The sequence below is a fragment of the Plectropomus leopardus genome, chromosome 10, assembly GCF_026936395.1.
Source record: "Plectropomus leopardus strain MGB_pleo_1.0 chromosome 10, ASM2693639v1, whole genome shotgun sequence".
NCBI classification, from domain to species: Eukaryota; Metazoa; Chordata; class Actinopteri; order Perciformes; family Serranidae; genus Plectropomus; species Plectropomus leopardus.
Window position 1 is genome coordinate 8,958,257 of NC_142185.1, and position 22,162 is coordinate 8,980,418.

The following is a 22,162-nucleotide window of genomic DNA, read 5'->3' on the forward strand; positions in this document are numbered from 1 at the left end:
TCTTCTTACCCAAGTCTGCCTATGAACTTATCGTTTATAGACCATTTTCCTTTGCAAGAAATAACAGCACTCTTCTAAACAACACTTGTCAACATGGGTTCTTGCTTCTGCAAATGGAAACAATTTAAACTGTAGGGGAAACAGCTGATATAGTTGAATAGCTAGCCCACAAAGAGGATGGTGTACTTTCATCTTTGTTTGATGTGAACAATTTGCCTTGAGCTTGTTTTTGCTGGATGGGAGAGTTTTCACATCTCCTAGCAACATGCAATGTGAAATGTTCAGAAAATAAAACATTCAAACATCAATGATATGTCTTTAGAAAGGATATATACCGTATATAAGGGCTTCCCACTGAGAGTCAAAGATTCAAATCATCAGTGGGGGACCCCTTAGTCGGCTAAAATTCTTCAAATTCTTCTTTTTCAGTCAGTGTGCAGCATACTTATTTTTGGTCATGCTCTCTGGGGTAAAATCATTACACTACTTTCGAGTCGTCCTGTGCGCTTGGTAAAGATGTCTGTGACAGGTACAGGCAGCCGTAGACCCAGAACAAGGAGAGCCTGAGTGAGAAGGCTTTACTCGGTCAAGATAATGTTATTTTCTTCCATTTGCGTATAAGTGGTAAATTTACAGCTCACAGCAACTCAGTACTTTAAGTTTTAATCTGGCTTTTGTTTGATATCTAGTGTCTGCACAAATGCTGCTTTACATTTCCAATCTGTCATTAATATAGTGAACACGTATTAACTCGGAAAGCTGACTTAGTTTGTCTACAATATTACTTGAACATCATTGTCCTCCTGAAAGTCCTTCTGAATCGCGTTCAAAAATAGTGATAGTCTAACGGTGGTACGTTTTCATTAAACACCCTATCTGATTCAGCTGATATAATTCTGAGTTGAGTACAGCCCTCATTTTTAACAGTAAATCAGCTATATAAGACATTATAATATTGGTAAAATGTTGCCATATAACCCAACAGAGAACGAGAATTATTGCCTTTCGATTGTATGAAAGGTACAAAGTGAACATTTGTGCTAAATTTGTAAAAAAAAAAAAAGAGTTAAAAAGAGTTAAAAAAAAAAAAGAGTTATTGCGTTCAAAAGAATGAGAATGGTGAGGACACAGTGACCTTTATGTTTGACCTTTAACCACCAATATCTATTCAATTCATCCAAGTGCACGTTTGTGCCAAATTTGAAGAAATATCCTCTAGTTGTTCTTGACATATTACGTTCACCAGGATGGACGGATGGATATATGGACAACCTAAAAAGTTAATGCCTCTGGCCATGACTGTCGCCGTCACCATGGATGCATAAAAATGTATGTAATTTATTTTACTTATAGGGACAACCCACATTATTCAACATTTATATAAATGTTCCAGTGTTTGCCAGATGGCTAATTTTCAACTGTAGTCCTTTGGCAAGATGTTCTGGAAAAAAAAAATTGAGGTTGAGTTTTATTCTTGCTTCTTGAAGCTCAACTTTATAGACTGCATTAAAATGTATAAACCTAATTCATGGCCATTTTGACATCTGTTTTGAAATACTTAAAAAACCAAATACATAGCAGATATTTAATGTTAAGCAATGTTGTGTGCCTAATGCTTACATGTTTAAAGTAACAGGGAAAATCTAAATTCAATAAATTGGGAGTACAGCAAAGAGGAAAATGTACATTATTGCATTGCTTTAACTTGGCACAACTTCTGGTTTGTATCAAGTAGGAATCACTGTCCATTTAAAGAGGGCGCAGCCACTGAGAGACACTTTTAATCAGGTTCTGTTTGAGACCACAACCACAGAGAGTATAAAGAATGGGATGATAATTATGTTTTATGTCTCATGATTTGCTATTGATTTCTTCTGATGACGGAAGTGGAAGCAACAGCTGTTCATCGACTCATGCCAAAGTGACTTTACCCTTGCCGGGCTCACCATATGATACAAGCCATAAACAAGTGGTAAGAATGATTAAAACTATTTAGATCTTCTTTTATGGTCAGCAGAAAAGACTTTGGCTGCAGTAACTGAAAGTCACTTCGAAGGCTAAATCAAACAATCAAGCATTGAATGTGTTTCAGTGGGCCGCACAGCTAAGGGTGTCTGACTGATGAACTGTGATTCAAGAATTTCATAGATTTCATCAGGACAATGTAATTACAGGGCTATTTTTATGTGGCGTCTGCCAGCGGGAAGCTATTCATGAGCACACTGAAGGGATAACAATGCTCTAATGCATGTATTATGCACGTGATAATGTGGTTTTTATGCACGAAACAGATGGCTTCAATAGGGGACAGCAACTGCCCACGCCTGATATGGCAGGTCTGCAATCTGTGAGGCAGAAAAAAAAACATAACCTAAAGAGAGTATTTTCCTTTGTACAAATCTGACACACACCACACATCCAGGAAAAATAATATCTTGTCTGTTCAAGGCACATCCTGCAGAGTGTTATATCTGCATGAGCGTGAGTATAATATTAAGTAAGCAATCTTTTTACTGCCTATTATTTTGTTGTTAATATTGGGTGAATCCATCAGTCTATTAGTAAACAATATGTCAGTCATCTTCTCCACGAGCTCAGATGGCCCACCTTTTTTCCTTTTCTCAGCTCATTAGACATGGCAAAGGTGTGGTGTGCTGCATAGTTGAAAGAAAGCAGGTTCATAGAAATAAGTATTTTAAATTGATTTGGCCTTGTTTTTTTCTGCAATTGTGCATGCAGAAGTAGATAAATGACACATTAAAGCAGGCATAAAATCAAAAAAAAAAGGGGGTGGAAAATGAAGTTAAGATGTGGAGGCTTGAAAGAGCTGGAACATCAGTGGATCTTGAGCAACTCCCAGTGGCCGGTCTGATGACAACAGGCAAAAACCCTGGGGTGATTTGTGGGTAAGATAGCTGTACTGTTCTGTGGTGGTATGGAGTTGAGATGATTCCAATTTCATGCACTGCTGATCAATGCCATGGACAAGATGAAGAGATGTGTTCTTTGTCAAGATGCTGATGCACTGTACGCCTACACAGAGGGCTGTTTTTTCCTATAACCGGCCTACATGATGCGGCGAATAAGAGTCATTAGCTTTACATGTTGGAAGACACTGGTGATTGCAGGAGAAAGCAAAGTGTAAATCGTACCACAAATATATATATTTTCTTTCTTTCATTTTGTTTCTTTTTTGTTTGAAGTGCTGTCCCACCCCCTGAGATATTTTAACATACATGGGCATTACAATTAATTGTGGTCAGGACGTCTTGTAATAAATCACAGTACAGATACATTTTGTGTGGCAATATTATTATTATTATCAACACATAGACGCCAAGTATTGATATTTCTATTATAGAAATTATTAATGTTGCAAATACAAATTAAATCTTTGCTAGCCTACTGGAATAATAAAAGGAAAAAAAATCAGCTCACTAGATACAATGAGCTGCAACAAACAGGAGTAAAGTGAGACAGACTGAAAACTTATTAGGTAAAACAGATGTCGAGAGAGTGTTTCTTTGGGGGCATTATATGCATTTAAAGAAAGGTAACAAATCACAATATATCTTATTGCAAAACTAGCATACTGCAAAATGTTTAATATCACAACAGTATTGTACTGTAAATTAGGTATTGTGAGAATATTGTGTCATGGTGCCCCTAATGATTTTTTTTCTCAACTTTTTTGACAGATTCCTTTCTCAAACGGACTTAATATTTTCCTTTCAACACACAATATTAAGCAACTCAACTCAAGTCAGGCATATAAAAAAAACTATACCAAATAAAAGTCTCAAAGCATTATACTCTTAGGTAATTTTTATATTATCTTAAGTTTCTATGAAGAGGCAGAGGAGGCTTTTATGAATATTTACCTGCTGTGTCCAAATGACCACTGGGGATACTTCAGGAGAATAGCATCCAACTGTAGCTGAAACAATTATCTTATTATGTTTTCAGGACACTTCCAACTGCTCCTGCGTTCACTGCTGAGTCAGATGCCACACAGGGTAGATCATCACACCCATATTCACACAAATAAAAGTGATTATTTAAACACTGTCCCAAATATATTTTAGGATATTTTTTAGGATGGTGGAAATTAAGTGAGTTTTGAGTCTTGATTTCCATGACTGATAATTATGGTCAGTAAAACACAAGGATTTTTTTTTTTTTTTTATGTTGACATATTGTGCAAGAAATTCCGCTCACATCTTTAACACATTCTTAAATAGCAGTATACGTAATGGCAAGTATGTAGTCTTTCTTGCACTTGAAAGTGAAAGACTAGATAGTTTGGTGAACAATGGCACTCAGGAATTGACTGCAGTTACTGTGCAGAGTGACTGAGTGGCTGTGGGTGTTCAGACACTCATATTTACTTTTAATACTGAAATTACAAATGAACAATTCACCTATTCTACACACACATAATCATATTTTTTTCCTCAACTTTATCACCACGCTTTGCAGAAAAACTATTCAATAGGTTATAATCTACCTCACACTGAATATACATTAAAGGTTATTCTTGGAGACTATAAAGAGCAATAAAAAGATTTTCCCTGCAACCAGTACGAGCTGTTTCTTATAAATGTTTTAAAACAGTAAGCAGCACCAGGAGGCAGTAAAGCAGGTGCCTGCCAAATCATTTGGAAAAATATTGACAATCTCCAGTGCCCTGAAACTACATTATTAAATGCTTATAGCAAATTTACTTTCTGATTAAATTCATGCAGTGGGTAACAATGACAAATCCTTCCTGACTGTCTGAGCCCACTCTGGTGACTACGCAGCTGTGTGGAGGCTCACCACTCAAAAAAAATACAAACACTCAGCAAAAACATCATATACATTATGAAAAAGACATTTTGTTCACAAAATGCACAAACAATCAATCGATATAAAGTAAAATAAAGGTATTGTAAAAATGCTGTAAGTGTGTTTGTCTGCCAAACACCCTGGCTAGGATTGGCCACACATGGCTCTCACCTCTGACATTACAAGCAAACATGGAGGCGACTGAGTCAGAATGGCAGTTGCTGTCAGTGCTATCCAGGCTAACAAGTGATGGGCGAACCTTTTTTTTTTTTTCTTCAGTGTCTGTTCCTTCGAGTTGATACCAAGCGGCAACTTTTGAGGCTGAAAAGTGAAACCAATGCAGAAGTAAAAACTGCAGTTCACTGAATGACCACTTGAGGCTGACTCCTAAACAGAGTACACGGCTATAGACACCATTGCTACAATGCCCTACTTCACAACAAAAAGAAAAATGTTAACAGCTTGGTACAGATAACTGTTTTAGTCTCTATAGCTTATTAAACACCTATGACAACTGTATTGGGGTACGTTTTTTTAATAACTAGCCTATTTACATTTTATTAACTACTAATACTATGACTGATGAATTACACATATTTAAGGGCTGAGTCTCTTAAGTGACAGACTGTCTGTGAGGCATCACTACAGTCTGTGAGTCAGATCTATCTCTCCCTCCTCCACAGCTCCACCCTCTTATCCAAATATGGTCACTTTGGGCTAAAAAAACAGGATTGTGATGGGATAAAATGCCGAACTCAAGGCTTCAAATTGAGACATGTATAGCTGCAGCCATATTCTATTTGAAGCCTACGTGACATTCACCCTACAAACCATGCCCACCACCCATACAAGACACTCACTAATGCCACAGTTAGATAAATTCTGCTACAACTCCACTTGTAGTGACTAAATATGAGACCAAACATTGCAATAACCACTTTTACTTTGATTATTATCCATGGCAATGTGATTTACCTTATAAGTAATTAGATTTAACCCTTACCCATACCCTAACCCTAACCTTAACCACCTCACTTTTAATCTAACACTTCATAGCCATCTAAAGCTGTTGGAACTAAGGGGTGAATGTGGACTGATCTTGTGCGAGTCATGTAGATGCTCCAGCTGAAGATAAACATACCTACTTGTTTAAAACAGCAGTTCACAAATCAACAGGTGATACCCAAGTAGCTACAACCCGTATTTGTATGGTTAAAAGCAGTAAATGTATCAAACCTTTTAGTGTTTTTATACTTTGCAAAATTGCCTTTAATTATCTCTGACACTCAGCATGTACATGTTCGACAACTAGTGCCACCTGGCCCACAATATTCATCTTCAGTCATCATGTATAAGTTTACATTGACAAAGAAAACATTTTATTTTAAATAACTGACTCGGCATCACACTTGCAGTGTTACGTACCGATTCCACATATTTGAAAGGTATTTATACTCATTTTCTACAGTATGAATACTGCACTTTCTCGTTCTCTCTTAATGTCAACGGTCAATCTGCTGCTCTCTGCTACTAACCACGAAAAGAAAAGTTGTTGTAATATTATAGCCTGTATACCCTATATAATTATCTTTCATGAAAACTTAAAAATGTTATGCCCTTAATGTAAATGTTTCCCCATGGTAGAAAAAATGGTACTCAATATCAATATTTCTCCAGGTACTGTATAGAATTTACAAATTCCACTATTATGACAGCAAAACTCTTTTGTACGTAGGTAGGCTGTGTAAGATCATTATGATGTAACAAAGATGTCACTAACCAACAACTGGTTGTTCTTTGAGGGGAAAGAAGCAAATGTCCCACTTACCTACAAAGTCTTTTTCTTCATTCATGTGGTGTCAGAATCAAATGGGTCAGGACTGTGCTATCAGTAACCGCAGTTTGAGTGCAGTATAGAACGACAGTGACTAGCTAGTCAGTGGGACATGAAATGAGGAACTCATATACACTTACATTTACGCACGGCAGGCCTGGCTACCAAAACAAAAAACAGAGAAGCTCAGATTACTACGCATACAGAAGGAGTGTAACTTCTCTGGTTCTCTGGCTTACATTTATTTGATTAAATGAAGTAAATTTAATGCAATCATCTATTTAATTATACAGTGCATAGTCCCTTTTCCAGCATACATACTGTACTTACTGAGTTAACTTCACTGAACTTAAGGAAAGCTCAATAAACTTACAGTTAGAAGTGGGGCCCTATTTTCCTAAAGTTGGGTAAGCACAAATGCAAGTGTAAAGTATTACTGTAGCAACATTTGTGCCAACATGCTCCATCACACAGTGTACACAACTCACAGTAAACCGGACCGTACACGTGCACGAGTGTGTGTGTGTGTGTGTGTGTGTGTGTGTGTGTGTGTGTGTGTGTGTGTGTGTGTGTGTGTGTGTGTGTGTGTGTGTGTGTAGGCCCCCTGTCCCTTGGTGACCTCATTTTCTTTGTGGCTCAGCACGGCCCTGCCCCTTCCAGACAAAATCCATAATTTCTATTTGATGGTGCAGTCAGGCCGGGCTTTCTGGAGGACACTGCCTGAAATTGATGTGTCTCATTTCAGGTCTACTGAGGACGCCAATTACCCTTTGGAAACTCTTTGAGGATGCTGGTGCAACACTCACTTTCTAGCCTCGCTCTGTTGTTTCTGTCTTTGCTCTCTCTCCCCTTTTCCTGCTGATTCCATCCTCTCTCTGCGCTCTCTTCCCCTACCTGTCGCAGTCTAAGCACTCCTTTCTGCCTCTACTGTATACTTCTGTGCCTCTCGCATCCCTCTTTAAACCACACTCACCCTCTACTGTCACTCTCAGTGTGTGCATGTTTGTGTATTTATTTTTCGCCCCCACCTGGTCAGTTTATGCTGTGGGTTAAATTTGGTCTAACTGTAGCAACAACATTATATTTTAATGGTAATACACCAGGCCTGAGTTTTGGATGTCATACTTGAATGTGGAGCCACAGGACTCTGGATTTTGTTACAAGTCATTAGAAAAAAAATCTTTTCAGCCTGTGAGCGTTAAAACCAGCTTTGTGCTGCTGATGAGTAAATGTTTTGATCAGGCTTGGATCATGTTAATTCCAACTATTGCTTCTTTTTTATTACTGAAATGTATGATGTGGCTACAAAGGATTATTATCACTCCAGTTAAATAGACATTATTAAAAAAAATAGCAACCATACTTTAAGAAATGGCTCAGTGCGGTCAATACACCAACTGGATGGTAGAATGTTTTCCTGTTTGACTCACATTTTATTGCTGGGATCGATGCCTTTCTTTCTTTTTATTTTATTTTTTATCTTCTTGCTGGGGAAGTATGTCATTGTATCCTTTCTGTTGCTGTTAAAATCATTCACTCTGAGTTGGAGATTAAAAATGTTAAAACAGTTGCGTGTGTCCTACATATTTAGATTTAGACCACTTTGTGTTTATTTGTCAAGGGCAGTTAGTTCATCATGGGTGACAAGCCCTCTCTGACACAAGAACGACATGTAGGTGAAATTACACCATATAGCACAGCAACAGTCCTCAGTGTGACTTTTTTTCTGACAATAAACCTTTAGTCAAATAACATTTTCCCTGGTAAAGGGCAGCTTTATTGGTGGACACCACCTATTGGCTGGTGTTCAGAGCCAAGACATTTTACTTTCTGTTGTATTCAAGTCTGTGTAAAGTACATTCAGAGATTTGTTTCAAAACACATTCTAAATGTTAGAAACTGATTGTTGAAAACATATTACAAAGACCCTTTACTATATAGTACTAAATTGTGGAGTTTTTTGGTCATTCAACTTGGTCAGGTGTTTAATACCACATCTTTCTGTGATATGACAAACTCTGAACACATTTTAATTACCACTTTACAGAGACTTTCAGCAGGGTCAGCCAACAGAAGACTGCAAGTTTAACAAGAATTTTTAGCAGTTAGTCCAAGTGGACGTTTGTGTCTAAGCTGAGGACATTCTCCAAAATCATTCTTGAAATATTGCGCTTGCAAGAATGGGACGGACAACCTCAAAACATTATGCCACAGACCACGTCATGTCACGGACACCAAGGCAGGAAAAAATTGGGGTTGAGTTTGATTATTCAAGTATACCACCATAGACTGCACTAAAATGTATGTTGTGGCAAACCTAATACCATTCATGGTCACTTTTGACATTTGTTTTTATATACTTGATTTTCCCTTCCAGTTATGATTGCGGTCCTGTCTGACTAAATATAGCACTCTTATCTAGGTGATAACTGTCCTGAAAAACATATCCTCTTTGCATTCCTCCTTTTAGACAGTGATACTCAACTGATCCACCTAAGGAGAAGTGCAGCTTCTTGCTCATACCCCTCCAAACAGAGTTCCTTGTATTAAACATGGTCTTCTTGATCTTTCCAGTATTTTGCTGTGATAATAAATTCACAATAAAAACATAAGAAAATCTGTCAACTCACCAGTGAGACTTGCTTCATGGTGTCCCTCCAGGTTTTGTCAACGGTTGTGAAACGGCGTCCCTCCTCTGGCATCTGAGTCATGATGTCTGGGGAGCTGAATATGGGCTCCAGGTAGAGCCAAGTGGACTGCACCTTTAACCATTCATCCAGGATCTCTTGAAGGAGCAGCAACTTGCCCTCCCATTCCCTGCAGGAGAACATGAGTACATGTAAGTGGGAATACAAATTTAGGTATATAAAGAGGCACAACTACAGCTTACTACAACTCACTCTGCAGGCCAATAAGATTTGTTTGTCAAATCGTCATGAAGACAGACTCTCCGCACAGTTCTTTTTAAGCAACCAGATCAGATTTATGAGTGCAGACATCGCAGATCTATCTGCATTGGTTGCTATGGTAGCAAGGAGGCATCAGTAACAACACAGCAGTGCTGGGGACATGATTTTCCAACAAGGAAGCATGAGAAATGCAGGTCCATCACGTTGCCCTCCAAGCAATTTATTTTGGCGTCTGTGCACAGGCTGTTGTTCCTTGTGTGGTTCTCTTCAGCGCTCTGCTAGCAGCAGCATGGATCTGCTCAACACTTCTGTCACTCCGGATTTGACATTGTTGTTGTCTCTTGTGTTTAAAGACACACTGAAATCTGATTTGAGCGTCCAGAGTATCCTGGCTGAGACGCTTCAAAAAGAATCCAATTGAAATTGCATTTCAAACCATATCCAACTGCGGTTTGGATCAGATTTGCAAAAATGGCATTTTTTTCGTTTGTTTTTTTTTGTTTGTTTGATTATTTGTTGGTTTTTGCTGTCCATATTTCCTTAAATCAAACTGACTACAATCTGGGATATACCAAAATACTGATTCAGGCTGGCAGTTTGTTCCTATTACAAGTCACATAGTCTTGTTCAAAGTTCCAAACACAACTTGATTGGAGGTTCAGGGTAAAAAATCAACTGTAAACAACTTATACTAATATTACTTAACTATGTTTACAAAATAATTCTCCACTTTTTGTGGAAGGACAAAAAGTCACAGCTCAAAGGTAAAGTGGATTTGGGAATCCTAGATGTGTATTTATATTATCTCGCATTTAAAGCCAAGAGTCCTCTGATCTGTAGTTAGTGCACTCAGAATAAAAAGTAGTTGGGATTGTCTCTCTGAGAAACTTGTACAACAAAGAGATTTCTTAATCCTCGCTGTTGTATTATCCTCTCCCACCCATAAAGCTAGATAATGGCATTATACAATTCTTATGTGATATTGCAAAAAAGGTTCGTAAAAACCTTTCCAGTAGCTGCTTTAGCGTCCTGCCAAATATGGCACAATACGTTTGTTTTAAAATCTTCAGGAAATCCTGTGTCAAACTGTGCCTGGCAGCAACAAAGTATTGCAATATTCTCACAAATTACAGAGGATGGAGGAATTTCATCATTTGCTGAACTCAGAGGCAGATAAAAACAGGAAAGTAGTGAATGAATTATACAGTATGCTCAATGGAAACCACACTTTTTAGGATTCACAAAGAGCATCTCAACTACAAATCTGAGACAGAAAAACATTTTGAATCTTTATCTAATCTAAAGAGAAATTGTATATTTTTATCACGTGATATTAGCCCTAGATTAAAAAATAACAAAACTGAAGCAGTTTCCTTGTTTAAGCCTTTGAGACCAAAACAAAGTGGCTTTTTTTTTTCTTTCGGCAACATAGAGAGAGGGCAAGGAGCAACAAGAAAATTACCCAAGCTAAGCGAAATAAATAAAAACTAAAAAAGAAAAAAGTTTTCTTGATATTTTTCCGTAGTAATTTGCTAATTTTCTCCTGCCTTTTTTAAACCTAATTTTCCGATCATTTTCTTGTCACCTTTTACTATTTTTTTTTAGCAATTTGTGAGATTTGCCCCCCCCCCCAATGTTTTCCACAAAAGAAATGAAAAAAAAATTGCTCACATTTCAATCCTTATAAAAGGTGTCTGAACAAGAAAACTGATGCTGATCCAGGGCTTAAAGGGTTAACTTTGAACTAGCCCTTCCCTGTGTGTGTATTTCACAGGACTAGTAAATAGCTCTTTCAAACAAGCAAAAAAAAAATCTTAAGCAAATCTTCGCATCTCTTACCTGATCTCCACCTCAAAAGGCTTAATGAAGGGTGAGCCCCTCATGGTTTGTGTCTTCACGATGTGATCGTCCAGCAGCATCTGCACTTCATCCACAGATGACAGGATGGAGGTGCCCGTCTCTCGGTAGGCCAGGAGGCTGAACTCCATGTCGCCCCACTCGCCAGCCATTTTTTCCATGGCCTTCTCCAGGGAGTGCTCCTTGCTGGCCGCCTCGCTGATGCCCTCAAAGCTGCTCAGGTGCTGTTCCAGGCGCATGGACAGGAAGTTAGCCACACAGGCCTGATCATCAGCTGGCTGCAGGGAGACACCAGCCACCTCTGACATGGCATCCCAGTGGCGCTCACGCAGGCCTGGGTTGCACAGAACCTATGAGGGAGGAGTGGTCCAAAAAAAACTGTTATACTAAACATAATTTAGTGGAAAAGCATGTCAGTTCATACAAAGATTTATTAAGTTTGGTGATGATTTTAAAGTAACTGAAAATAAAACAATTCTTTCTTCTTAAGATCTTTTTTTTCTGTTAAGGTCTTACCTGCACCAAAGGAATGTGCTCCTTGAAGTCCTCCACCTTAGTCTTCATTGTCGTGGCAATGCTGAGGGCATTGGGCACATCACTGAAGCCTTTCTCCAGCTTGTACAGAGTGCGCCAGTAGTTACCAACATCCCCCTCTACCTACATGAGTGGGATTGTTTTTATTAAAAAGACACCAGAAAAAATAGAATGACTATGAATGACTAAAGCAATGAATCGCCAACTATAGTAATAAAATAAAACAGTCTATTATACCAAAAACTGTTTGTGTATCATGGATTTATCACTGTCTATTTATCAGTGTATATATGTTAAAGAAACTCGCCATCCTGTATGCACAGTAGAGGTGGCCCTGAATAGGTGACTTTTCTACTGTTGGATCTAAAGGGCCGGATTTAATTTTCAATTTCACAGCTGATTCATCGCAATTGCCCGGAAAATATGATGATTGTAAATGGAGAGCACTTGTGTAGTGCTTTTCTTGTCTTTTTTGACCACTCAAAGCACTTTGGCACGACATGTCTCATTCACCCATTCACACACACACATTCACACACTGATGGCCAAGGCTAATGTACAAGGTGCCAACTGCTACTCATTAACCACTTACATGCACTAACACTCTGATGGCACAGAATCGGGAGCAATTTTGGATTCAGTATCTTGCCCAAGGATACTCTGACGTGTGACTGGAGGAGACGGGGATTGTACAGCCAACCTTCCAATCAGAGAACCACCCGCTCTTCCCCTGAGCCAAAGCCTCACGACACAAGGATCTTTCCCCTTTGGGCTTTATGGGGGCGCTGAATGTCTGATTTTATGTAGAACTGCTTAGTTTCTCCCCATAAATCATCACCTATAAATGTATCAATAAGAGCAGTCACATAAGAATAGCTTCATATTTTTGGATTTTATTATTTTTCTTTTTTGGGGGCAGACAATTGTGTAATTAGTGATAATCTGCTTTCCTATTTATTTCAGTTTCAGGGCCTTCGTTATATAAATAACAGCTGACAGGCTTCATTAAAACATCATTACTTTATTAATATCACCTACGCAAATATATACTGCCCTGTAATTTTGCTTTCCTTTTTATTAGTCACTTTGAACTCTTTTTGATCTTTTATTTCATCTTACGTTGTTCTATTTAAATGCATCTCCTTTTATCGAGGTGTGTTTCTCCTATATCTTGTCTTAATGACTTCTTACGTCTTCTACAAAGCTCTCTGTTCTTTCTTCCGCTCTCTCTGCTTTAACAGACCAGTATAGACAGAAACTGAGATGTCAATCAAACAGTGGAAAGCAGACCACTGATGCAAATGAGTGTGTTTGTGAATTTTTATCCACTCTAACAAGCAACAGCACACAACACATAAGTGCTATTTGGACAAAGTAAATCAGAGCAAAAATACTTGGATGTATGACATACAGTATGCTTAAAGACTGAAATTCATAAATGCATGTGTAGGTGTGAAACAGTGCACAACAAAGGGAGCCTTTTTATATCCTGTCAAGTCACTCTGAATGAAACCTGAACAGCTGAAGGTTTCACAGAATGGAAAGTGAGCTTTCAAAGCATTCAGAATTTTAAACAAAGCATCATTCTCACATTTCTCTGTTACTGCTGACGATCAAAATTCATCGATAGGCACGCACGCTAACCATGAGTGCACCATCTCTAATAGAATGTCTTCTTGCAGAGCAGTTTTACCCTTCCTTACCCACCACATGAGAGCTGAGCCCCGGTGAAACACAAATAACACTGGCCACATCCCAGTGCACACAGTTCAGGCCTCGTATGATGGCATTTTTTTAGCTGCACGGAAGCAGTAATGACACTAAAAAATGTCCCTGTTCATTGTGAGGTGCTTGATGGTGTGCTAACACTTTTATATGATGTGTAACCTCATAACAAAAGAATTTCCAAATTCTGGTACCTTATCTGGGTTCACACCCGACAGTGGTCCGTGCAGCCACAGCTCATACTGGTTTAGGAAATCAGTGGCTGTCTCATAGAGCCGCAGAAAGGGTGTCAGCTTGTCCTGGATCTTCTTACGCTGTGGGTACTGAGAAACAGACCAGCCATAGGCCTCCTCCTCGAGGTTGAAATCATTGATCTTAACAGAGTGGCAGGAAGGTTGAAAGAGAAGCATAGAAGGAAGAAAGAAATAAACAAAGCCAAGACAGATGGATAAGTAGATGAGTGTCTATGTATGAGTTTCAAACACCTGATGAAGCCTCTTACAACTCCTGTGACGGAGTTCATTCTACAGGCAATGCTGCCCTCTACAGGTTAAAAATTTGAAAGCACTTACTGTTAATCAACTCCAAATACTGTGTAATAATCAACTGTATAATGAATGTGTATCTTTCATCAGAAGCATGCCTATCCATTACCACCAGTCCGCACAACCTCTCCTCTCTTCAATGTTAGATGCGAAGTGATGTACTTCAAAAATCAGAGAGCCTTGAAAATTGTCTCATACACGTCTATGTAAAGATGCTCTTTTATAAGACAAACTGTGTTTTATCATGGTTTGGGTATCATTATAACTAAAATCCGTATGCATTATTCATTGCATTATTGTCCTACTGTGACTCTCCATTAGCTTGTATATAATAATGCTGTTGCTATAAATTACAAGTAGACCTTTTTCTCTACTTCTTATGATTTGCAGGTGCCAGGGTTGTAACAAGGACCAGAAAGGCTCAGCATATAACTGCAGTTCTCAGATCACTATGTTGACTTATAGTTTCTAACAGAATCAACTTTAAAATTCTATTAATTGTCAATAAATCACTAAACAGTCCAAGATACTTGTCAGATATCCCGTCTCAGTATGAACCTCTCAGACCGGCTGGTTCTGGATTAACAGTTATTCCCAAAAAAAGAACCAAACATGGTGAAGCTGCTTTCTATGCTGCTGAATGTGGAATAGGTTGTCAGAAGCAATGCTGAGCACTTTGAAATCTAAGCTAAAGACCTATCTTTTCACCGCTGCTTTTAATTAATTCTCTATTATTTGGGTTTTTTTTTATTTGTTTGTTAAATTGTTCTTTTATCTATGTGCTTTTGATTGTTTGTTCTATTGGTTTTTTTTATTGTTTCTATCTGTGTGCTTTTGCCTTTGCTTCTTTTCTATGTGCTTTGATTGCTTGCTTTAATAGTTTTATTTTGCTTGTTTACTGTTCTTTTACCCGTGTTATCTGCAAAGCATTTTGGATTGCCTTTGGGTATGAAATGTACTTTATAAATAAGTGTCTTGCCTCCTCTCATTTGAAGCATTGAAATCATGTACCTTTTCCATGGCTAACTCCAGTTTAGCACTGAGAGCCTGGGATTTCTTCAAGTACTTGCTGAGATCTGTCAGCTCACCAAAGGTGATAAACTCCTCCACCTGTACGCTGTAGCTCTCCAGTTCTTCCACAAAGCGATCGCGGCACAACTGGAATGTACGTACAGAAATACCCTCAATAACATTTAACATTCAAATTAACTCTAATTAACTGACTAACTGACTTAAATTAACAGCGCTACAGTTCTAATGCAAAAACATCCAGGTTCCAGTCAACAGATCAACAGTTTGAAAGATATAGTAGAAATACACACCTTTAGGCTACTCTGATATTGCTCCGTCTTTTCAGCAACAATCTCTCGGTGTTCCTTAAAGATGGACGGCATGCGCTTGAGCCACTGGACGGTCTGTGAGTTGAGCTCCATGTCCAGCGGTGAGAGGGTGACAAAGTCCATCAGGAAGCACAGTTGTGTGTTGGAGTTGGCCAATCTTTTCTCCAAAAGAGGCATCTCTGTGGTCAACACCTTATTCATGAAGGCCTGACCGGGAGTACAGGGCAACAACAAACACTGGTATAGCACTTCACCCATTTGATTGCTCCCATTGCCACAGTCCAGTGACCACCCTAAGCTAATTAGTGTTTTCATCTGATATTACAGACTGGATCTTTAAAGGGGAAAACCACCTAAACCAAGAATTAAAATCTGTTATTTCCATGACCTGAGAATGTTCGGTCAATATTTGTAAACATAATGTACAATCTTTCGAAGCAGAAACCAGAGAAGTAAGTCTTAAACTTGTAATGTCTTGTGATCCAGAATGAAGTCTTGAGCTTGAGTTTCAGCACTTAAAAGTCACAGAAGTTTTTGTATTTGGGTGAGATTTTACAAACATTTTGGACTGTCTTAGACCATAGATCTTTAACATGTAAGTCCATCTGTAACTGCTTTGTGGACAGAAGTGTGAAGGCCAGTTTTACACAGTGAAAAACCTCACGTCAAGCTGCTCTGTGTGACAAGCATTTGGATTCGTTACCTTAAGCTCCATCAGTTTCTGCGTGTCAGCTGGTGTGCTCAGTGCCTTCTCTGCAATCTTCTCGAATTCATTACAGAGCCTGTGAGAGGAAGAGCAATACTTCAGTGACATATACGAAGGCTTTCCCAGACTTACAATCTCATTACGGCACAGCTTGGAGCGTAGAGGCACCATTGGGATAGAGGCCAATATAGCAGCTACCATTGGGTCCAAAAACTGAAAACATTCCCTTTAACTGGCACAATGTTTATTTCAATGCCCCAGAGTGGCTGACTAAAGTCTGAAAGATTTCTATTATTTCAGCTGTATATCTTAAACAAAAATTGGTGCTTATCTCTGGACTAATCTAGCTGCATTTTGAGATTTCTGTGCAGACGGGGAGGGGAAAAAAGTGAAAAAGGTGAACGAACTGACTTCTTGTTGACTTCCTGATGGTCCTTTAGCATCCGTTTGACCAGTTTCTGCTGTAGCTCCTGAGCCCGCTCGACGAGGGAGTGGATAAGCTTATGGGACTGAACCTCAAACATGCCAAGACGAACCACCTAAAGCCCAAATTATTGGTCAGTACACAACTAACATCATATACGTAAGAGATAACCTTCAATCAAGCAAAAACAGTCATAATCACGGAAAACATCAAGATTTAAAGACTGTTGCTTTTGAGATTGTTTAGGAATCCTGAATAATTAGTCAGTGTGCTGTGTGGAATAACAGCTATCAGTGGAATTAGAGAGTCAAGAAACACGACCAAGAAAGTGTTAGTTCAGTCTTGTCTTTTTCAATAGACTACACCTCTTCTACTTTTGCAAGTCTCATTATTACTTTCTTTAGATATCAGCAGCAGCTAATTGCCTAAACTATTAATGTAATATACAACTTTTACAGCCATTCCACCTCACTGATCAGATACCTTGCATGATGTGTACTGGATCTGGTCAGCGAGCTGCTGGTAGTGCACCATCTCTGCCATGATCTCCTGGAACGAGTGCTGCTCACTGAGGAAATCCTCCACATCCTCCTCCGCCTGCCTGGATACCAGCGTGGCGTATTTATCATACTCGCGGACATACTCCTTGGGCCTCACACACTCAGCCCAGAACACTCTGCGCACCTCCTCCTGGTGGGCCTCAAGGATCTCTGGCAGGATGATGGGCTTCAGGGTGCTTCCACACTGGAAGCCTTGCTAGTGGAACACAGAGGTAGGGTATTAAGCCAAACAGAAAGCTACATTGTGTAATAACATAATCAGTTATTGTAATTTTAAGATACAGAACAGTACATAAATCATACACAATGTCAATATTAAGGTGGGAATGACTATGGTGACAAAAAACAGTTGGAGCATAATCAGTCAGATCTTAAAGACCTGATTTACTGCAGTTATTTTACATCTTCTCAGATGGCAATTTGTTAGGCAAACCCAGCTAAAACTAATGCAGTTGAATACAATAGCCCTGCAATCAGTCCTTCCTTTATGAACTTTAGGTTGTTTTGTTACATTTTAGAGAGGTGCCGATTCCACTTTATGATCACTGTGTTCTGCTGAACCGCATTGAATTAAACTGACGTCATATTGTTTCTATTATTTTGTATAACCCATTTATATCAGTGAGGGTATGATAAAAAAAGAGGAACACCTCTTATGATCTTCACTCTATAATCATTCTCCAAAATATCACTAACTTGGATGTAAACTAGGTCTGGGTGATATGGAGAAAATCAAATATCACAATATGTTTGACCACATACCTCAATATCGATATTGTGACAATATTAAAGGGTTGACTTTTCAAAATATTTACACACTAAGATATATGACCAGAAATCATCAGCTATGTGGGTATATTACCTGGTGTCACTCCCAGCTTGCTGAATACCAACACTTGTTCAGTGGCCGTCGGACAGAGGCACCCTTTATCAGCAGTATGAGAAACACCACACAGGCAGTTTCAGATGCTCTGACCAACAATATTGAGAGAGAGTCTGCATAGGTTGGGTGGGTGGGTCAAACAAACTCCGGACTTTCACCCAGGAGACAGATGCTTGTTTCCCGTGTGAAACCAAATGTCAATCGAGTTAGTTCTTCCTTTTTTTTCAACTTTATTTATTGTCTTTTTGAACAATGTAAAAGTAAAGTAATACCTTAAAATTACAATTTTACAATCAATCAGCTCTGACTAACTACATTCATATATACACACAAATGTACAGTATCTAAAACATTATAAAACAATAAAATATATACACAAAATTAACTAAATAACAATAATAACAATATTAATAATAATAATAATAATGATAATAGAAATAAGAAATTATATTCGCCCAAACGTATTTAAAATAGAAATTATCGCAGGGGCTGAGTTAGATGGGTCTGAAATAAATAATAATAAATCATCTGCGCACAAGACTTTATGTTACGCTTTTCCTCTAAAAATTCCACCGTAGTCAAGTGAAATTTGTAAGGATACCACATGAGGTTCAATTGATATTGCAAAAAGCAGCGGATAAGAAGCTTATCCAAAGGCACATTGCTGTTTTGCACGGTTTAAGATAAAAGGAAAAAAAATTGACCCGTTCCCTAAGCTACCTCTCAACAAATAAATATTTAGGACTTCTGAACCTCAGTTTTTCACTAGGTTTAACATCAAACAGGAACAAACAGTGGCAGCAACAGATAAAAACCTAAGTATTAAGTGCTTCATCTAAATCTATATACAGAATGAAGGAGAAAAAAAAGTTGGCTGTTCTTATCCTGTAGAATCATCTCGCCCTATAAAACGGTCAGCATTACATATTCAAGTCTTTTAAGTTTGTAAGTGTAAACACAAAACTAAAAAAATAAAAAAGGAGGAGGAAAGAAAGAAGAAAAAACAGATCTATACCACTTATGATAAGCGTGGAATATCTATAGAGCAGATGATACTAGAAAAGTTGTCAGTAGGCCAGCTTGCTGCTGTAGCCAGTAACAGTATGTTATCATTTTGTATGCCAGTATTGTTTATGAATCCTATTAGTCATGTTGTTTGGGTTGACTGACAGGCTCAGGTTGATACTGTGTGGTCTGAATTAGTCAGAAAAAAAAAACTCGGCTTGCTTGTTATCATCTTATAGCCACAATCAACCCAAAATGATCCCTAAAGAGAGTCTATAATAAACCATTCAGGTTACTTGCGTGAAGATCAGTTCACTTTGGCTCTTTCCTGGTTAAAGACGTCGCCGGCAGCCTGTGAGGAATCAAAGCACCGAGATGGAGAGTCTGGCTGGGTAGAACAGACTGTAAGTAACGTTGGCATCTCCAAGTTTTCTCTTCACGTGGTTTAAAGCAGCGCGCTGTCAGGACTCAAGTCTGGGGGAAAATTGCACCTGGTCTCCTCTGTATGTGAGTCGGCCCTTCGCTTTACCGAGATCCACGATCCACCGTTTGTCTGCGTAATAATAATGGCTCACAAGTATGGCACGAAGCCTCTCCTTTCTGGTCGGCTTCGGTGCTAGGGTGCGATGTGCCCTGTCCATCATCACCGGGGAAGTCGAAGTTAGCACCTCCGAGCAAAACATCAGTGAGAAATTTGATCACGTTACCTCCATCGGTTCCTTCTTTAATGCCGACCAGCCCAAAATTCTGTCTCCTGCTTCTGTTTTCTAAATCCTGCCATTTGTTCTGTAGCGTCTTACGTTCCTTGGTGATAGCTTCATGTGTTTGTTGTAGCGCTGTCACTCTGTCCATCGTTTCCCTGAGTGTGATTCCTGTCTCCTCGTAGTTGTCTCTGCCTGCGCCGAGCGGAGCTTTGCTAGCTCGCCGGCTAATGGCCCGTATGTCAGCTTTTGTGTCTTCACCAAGGTAGGATATGTCTGTCTGGATTCCTTTAAATTATGTCATAATCTCAGCCTTTATCTGAGTCAGTATCGTTTCTCTGAATATCTGTAGCTCCTCTTTCTGAAAAAAGCGTGGTCTCAGGTGTAGTCTCAGGTGTAGTCCCCGTTGAGTTATCGGCCATCTTTCGACTGCCGTGTGTGAATGGAGTTACCGTTTTCTGAGTTTGTGTCGTTTTACCTCTTCATCAGCGCAAACTCTTCCTCATATAAGGACTTTTTGTTGTCGGGTAAAATATATGTGGGTTGTGTCTAGTTTTATCGATCAATGGAGGTTTAAATGTCAATGTTTAATATTTTCTATCACTGGAGCTCCTCTCCTTTGCTACCTACCCCATCAAGCGGAAACCGGAAGTCAATTGAGTTATTTCACAATTTCACAATATTTCACAATGTAGTGCTAGTTTTTGTGGCATGTAGTCTTGTGACATAATTGATGTATATTACATGGCGTTAGGTTAGTGACAAACATACACATTTCAAGCCAAACCATTATGTTTTTTTTGTCTCTGAATCTTAGAATGTGTCTTTGTTGCGAACGAATGAACGAAATTAAGATAAAAGTTTATTTTGAAAAGAGACAGGCTGTCTCTGAGCATCCAAAATCTATGCAGGAGAAGTACCCAGAGGGTCATAGTTTGACACTTAGGGCCACTGACCAAGCATCTATATTTGATGAGATGGGAGTAACAGTGTTTTGGTATATAATTAACAAGTGGAAAAGGCAAATAATATAATAGCGAGAGCAGTCTGTTAAGTTTAGAAAATTACATCGCTTCACTGTGATCAAGCCTCTAAGACCAGGAAAAGACAGCACTGAGATATCTAGTCTCATATCACTATATCTATATGATATTGTATAATATATATTGTCCAGCTCTTTTTTAATACCACTCTAAAACAACAAAAAATGAGCATAATAATGAGGAAGGATGTGTTGGAAGGCATACGATTTAGCCAGGGGTACTTAATAAACTAGCAACACACACACACACTTTTCCTCTTACCAACTCAAGGTACAGTTTGGTCTCCACTCGAGGTACCGTGCTGATAGACCTGAGCATGAGCTCATACACATTTAGGATGGTCTCTTCATACGCTTTGAATTCTGGCTCAAACTTGATCTCCTTGTCTTCCAGGACCAGATGCAGCACAAAGCCTGAGTGCTCATGGGCTCGGTCTGACTGCTGTGATAGTGGAGAGCAAGGCCAAAACAAGGCAGAAAAAGAGTTACTCTTTTAGTGTCTACCTGCTCATTTAGGTCAAAATCTAAAAAAAAATAGTTGAAATCATGTTTTTTTTATATTGAAACTTTGCTTTCACCTACCGGGTCTTGGGAAATTAGGTGTGTATAGTCCCTCATTGAGTTTAATGCAAGGCGCTGCAGCTGGGAGGTCATTAGTGTAGCCGCACAGTTGAAGAAAGACAGCAGTTTGGCTATGTTGCTGGAGGCAGGTACCTGCCCGCACCTGCACCCCTGGAAGTAAATGTTGTGCACCTCAGAATGCCACCTGGTGTAGAAAACAGAAAACTCAAAAGTGAGATTTGTGCGTTTTTATGTATGTAATACTCAACTACAGAGGCAAATATCAAATATTACAGAATGAAATAATAGGTTGAAACTTTAATGATACCAATGGTAAAAACTAGGCCAGAGAGGATCACTCACACATCATTTCAGTTAACTGGCATACATGACAATATACAGTGTGTGTATATATATATATATAAATATATATATACAGTATGTGTTGTGTGTGTGTTACCAATTATTTTGAGCTTATATAATGCAACGTTAGAAAAAGATTCATAAAAACCTACTTCCCATGTCTGAGTATTTTTAAGACTTAAGTTTATTTAATACCTATTACGGCCTTACTTTTAGATTCAGTGCCTTTTAAGACATTTCAGGATCTGCGAGAACCCTGGGACAGGACTCACCCATGAGTTCAGGAATTGCTCCTATAATAGGAAGATTTTGAAACTCAACTTAAGATAGGTCAAGCAGTTTGTTT

General features: G+C 38.8%; 1 protein-coding gene across 1 annotated transcript in view; it reads right to left on the bottom strand.

The window, feature by feature from the left end:
• Positions 1-22,162, bottom strand: part of dnah7 (dynein, axonemal, heavy chain 7) — a 136,795-nt gene that overhangs the window by 109,392 nt on the left and 5,241 nt on the right. The window contains exons 9-19 of the mRNA XM_088083000.1: positions 21,475-21,658; positions 21,155-21,334; positions 17,185-17,457; positions 16,689-16,816; positions 16,275-16,353; positions 15,554-15,778; positions 15,243-15,389; positions 13,881-14,060; positions 11,944-12,084; positions 11,410-11,777; positions 9,292-9,478 (exon numbers count right to left, since the gene is read on the bottom strand). Of these exons, the coding sequence (XP_087939126.1) occupies positions 9,292-9,478; positions 11,410-11,777; positions 11,944-12,084; positions 13,881-14,060; positions 15,243-15,389; positions 15,554-15,778; positions 16,275-16,353; positions 16,689-16,816; positions 17,185-17,457; positions 21,155-21,334; positions 21,475-21,658 (2,092 nt within the window). The remainder of the gene's footprint in view (positions 1-9,291; positions 9,479-11,409; positions 11,778-11,943; positions 12,085-13,880; positions 14,061-15,242; positions 15,390-15,553; positions 15,779-16,274; positions 16,354-16,688; positions 16,817-17,184; positions 17,458-21,154; positions 21,335-21,474; positions 21,659-22,162) is intronic.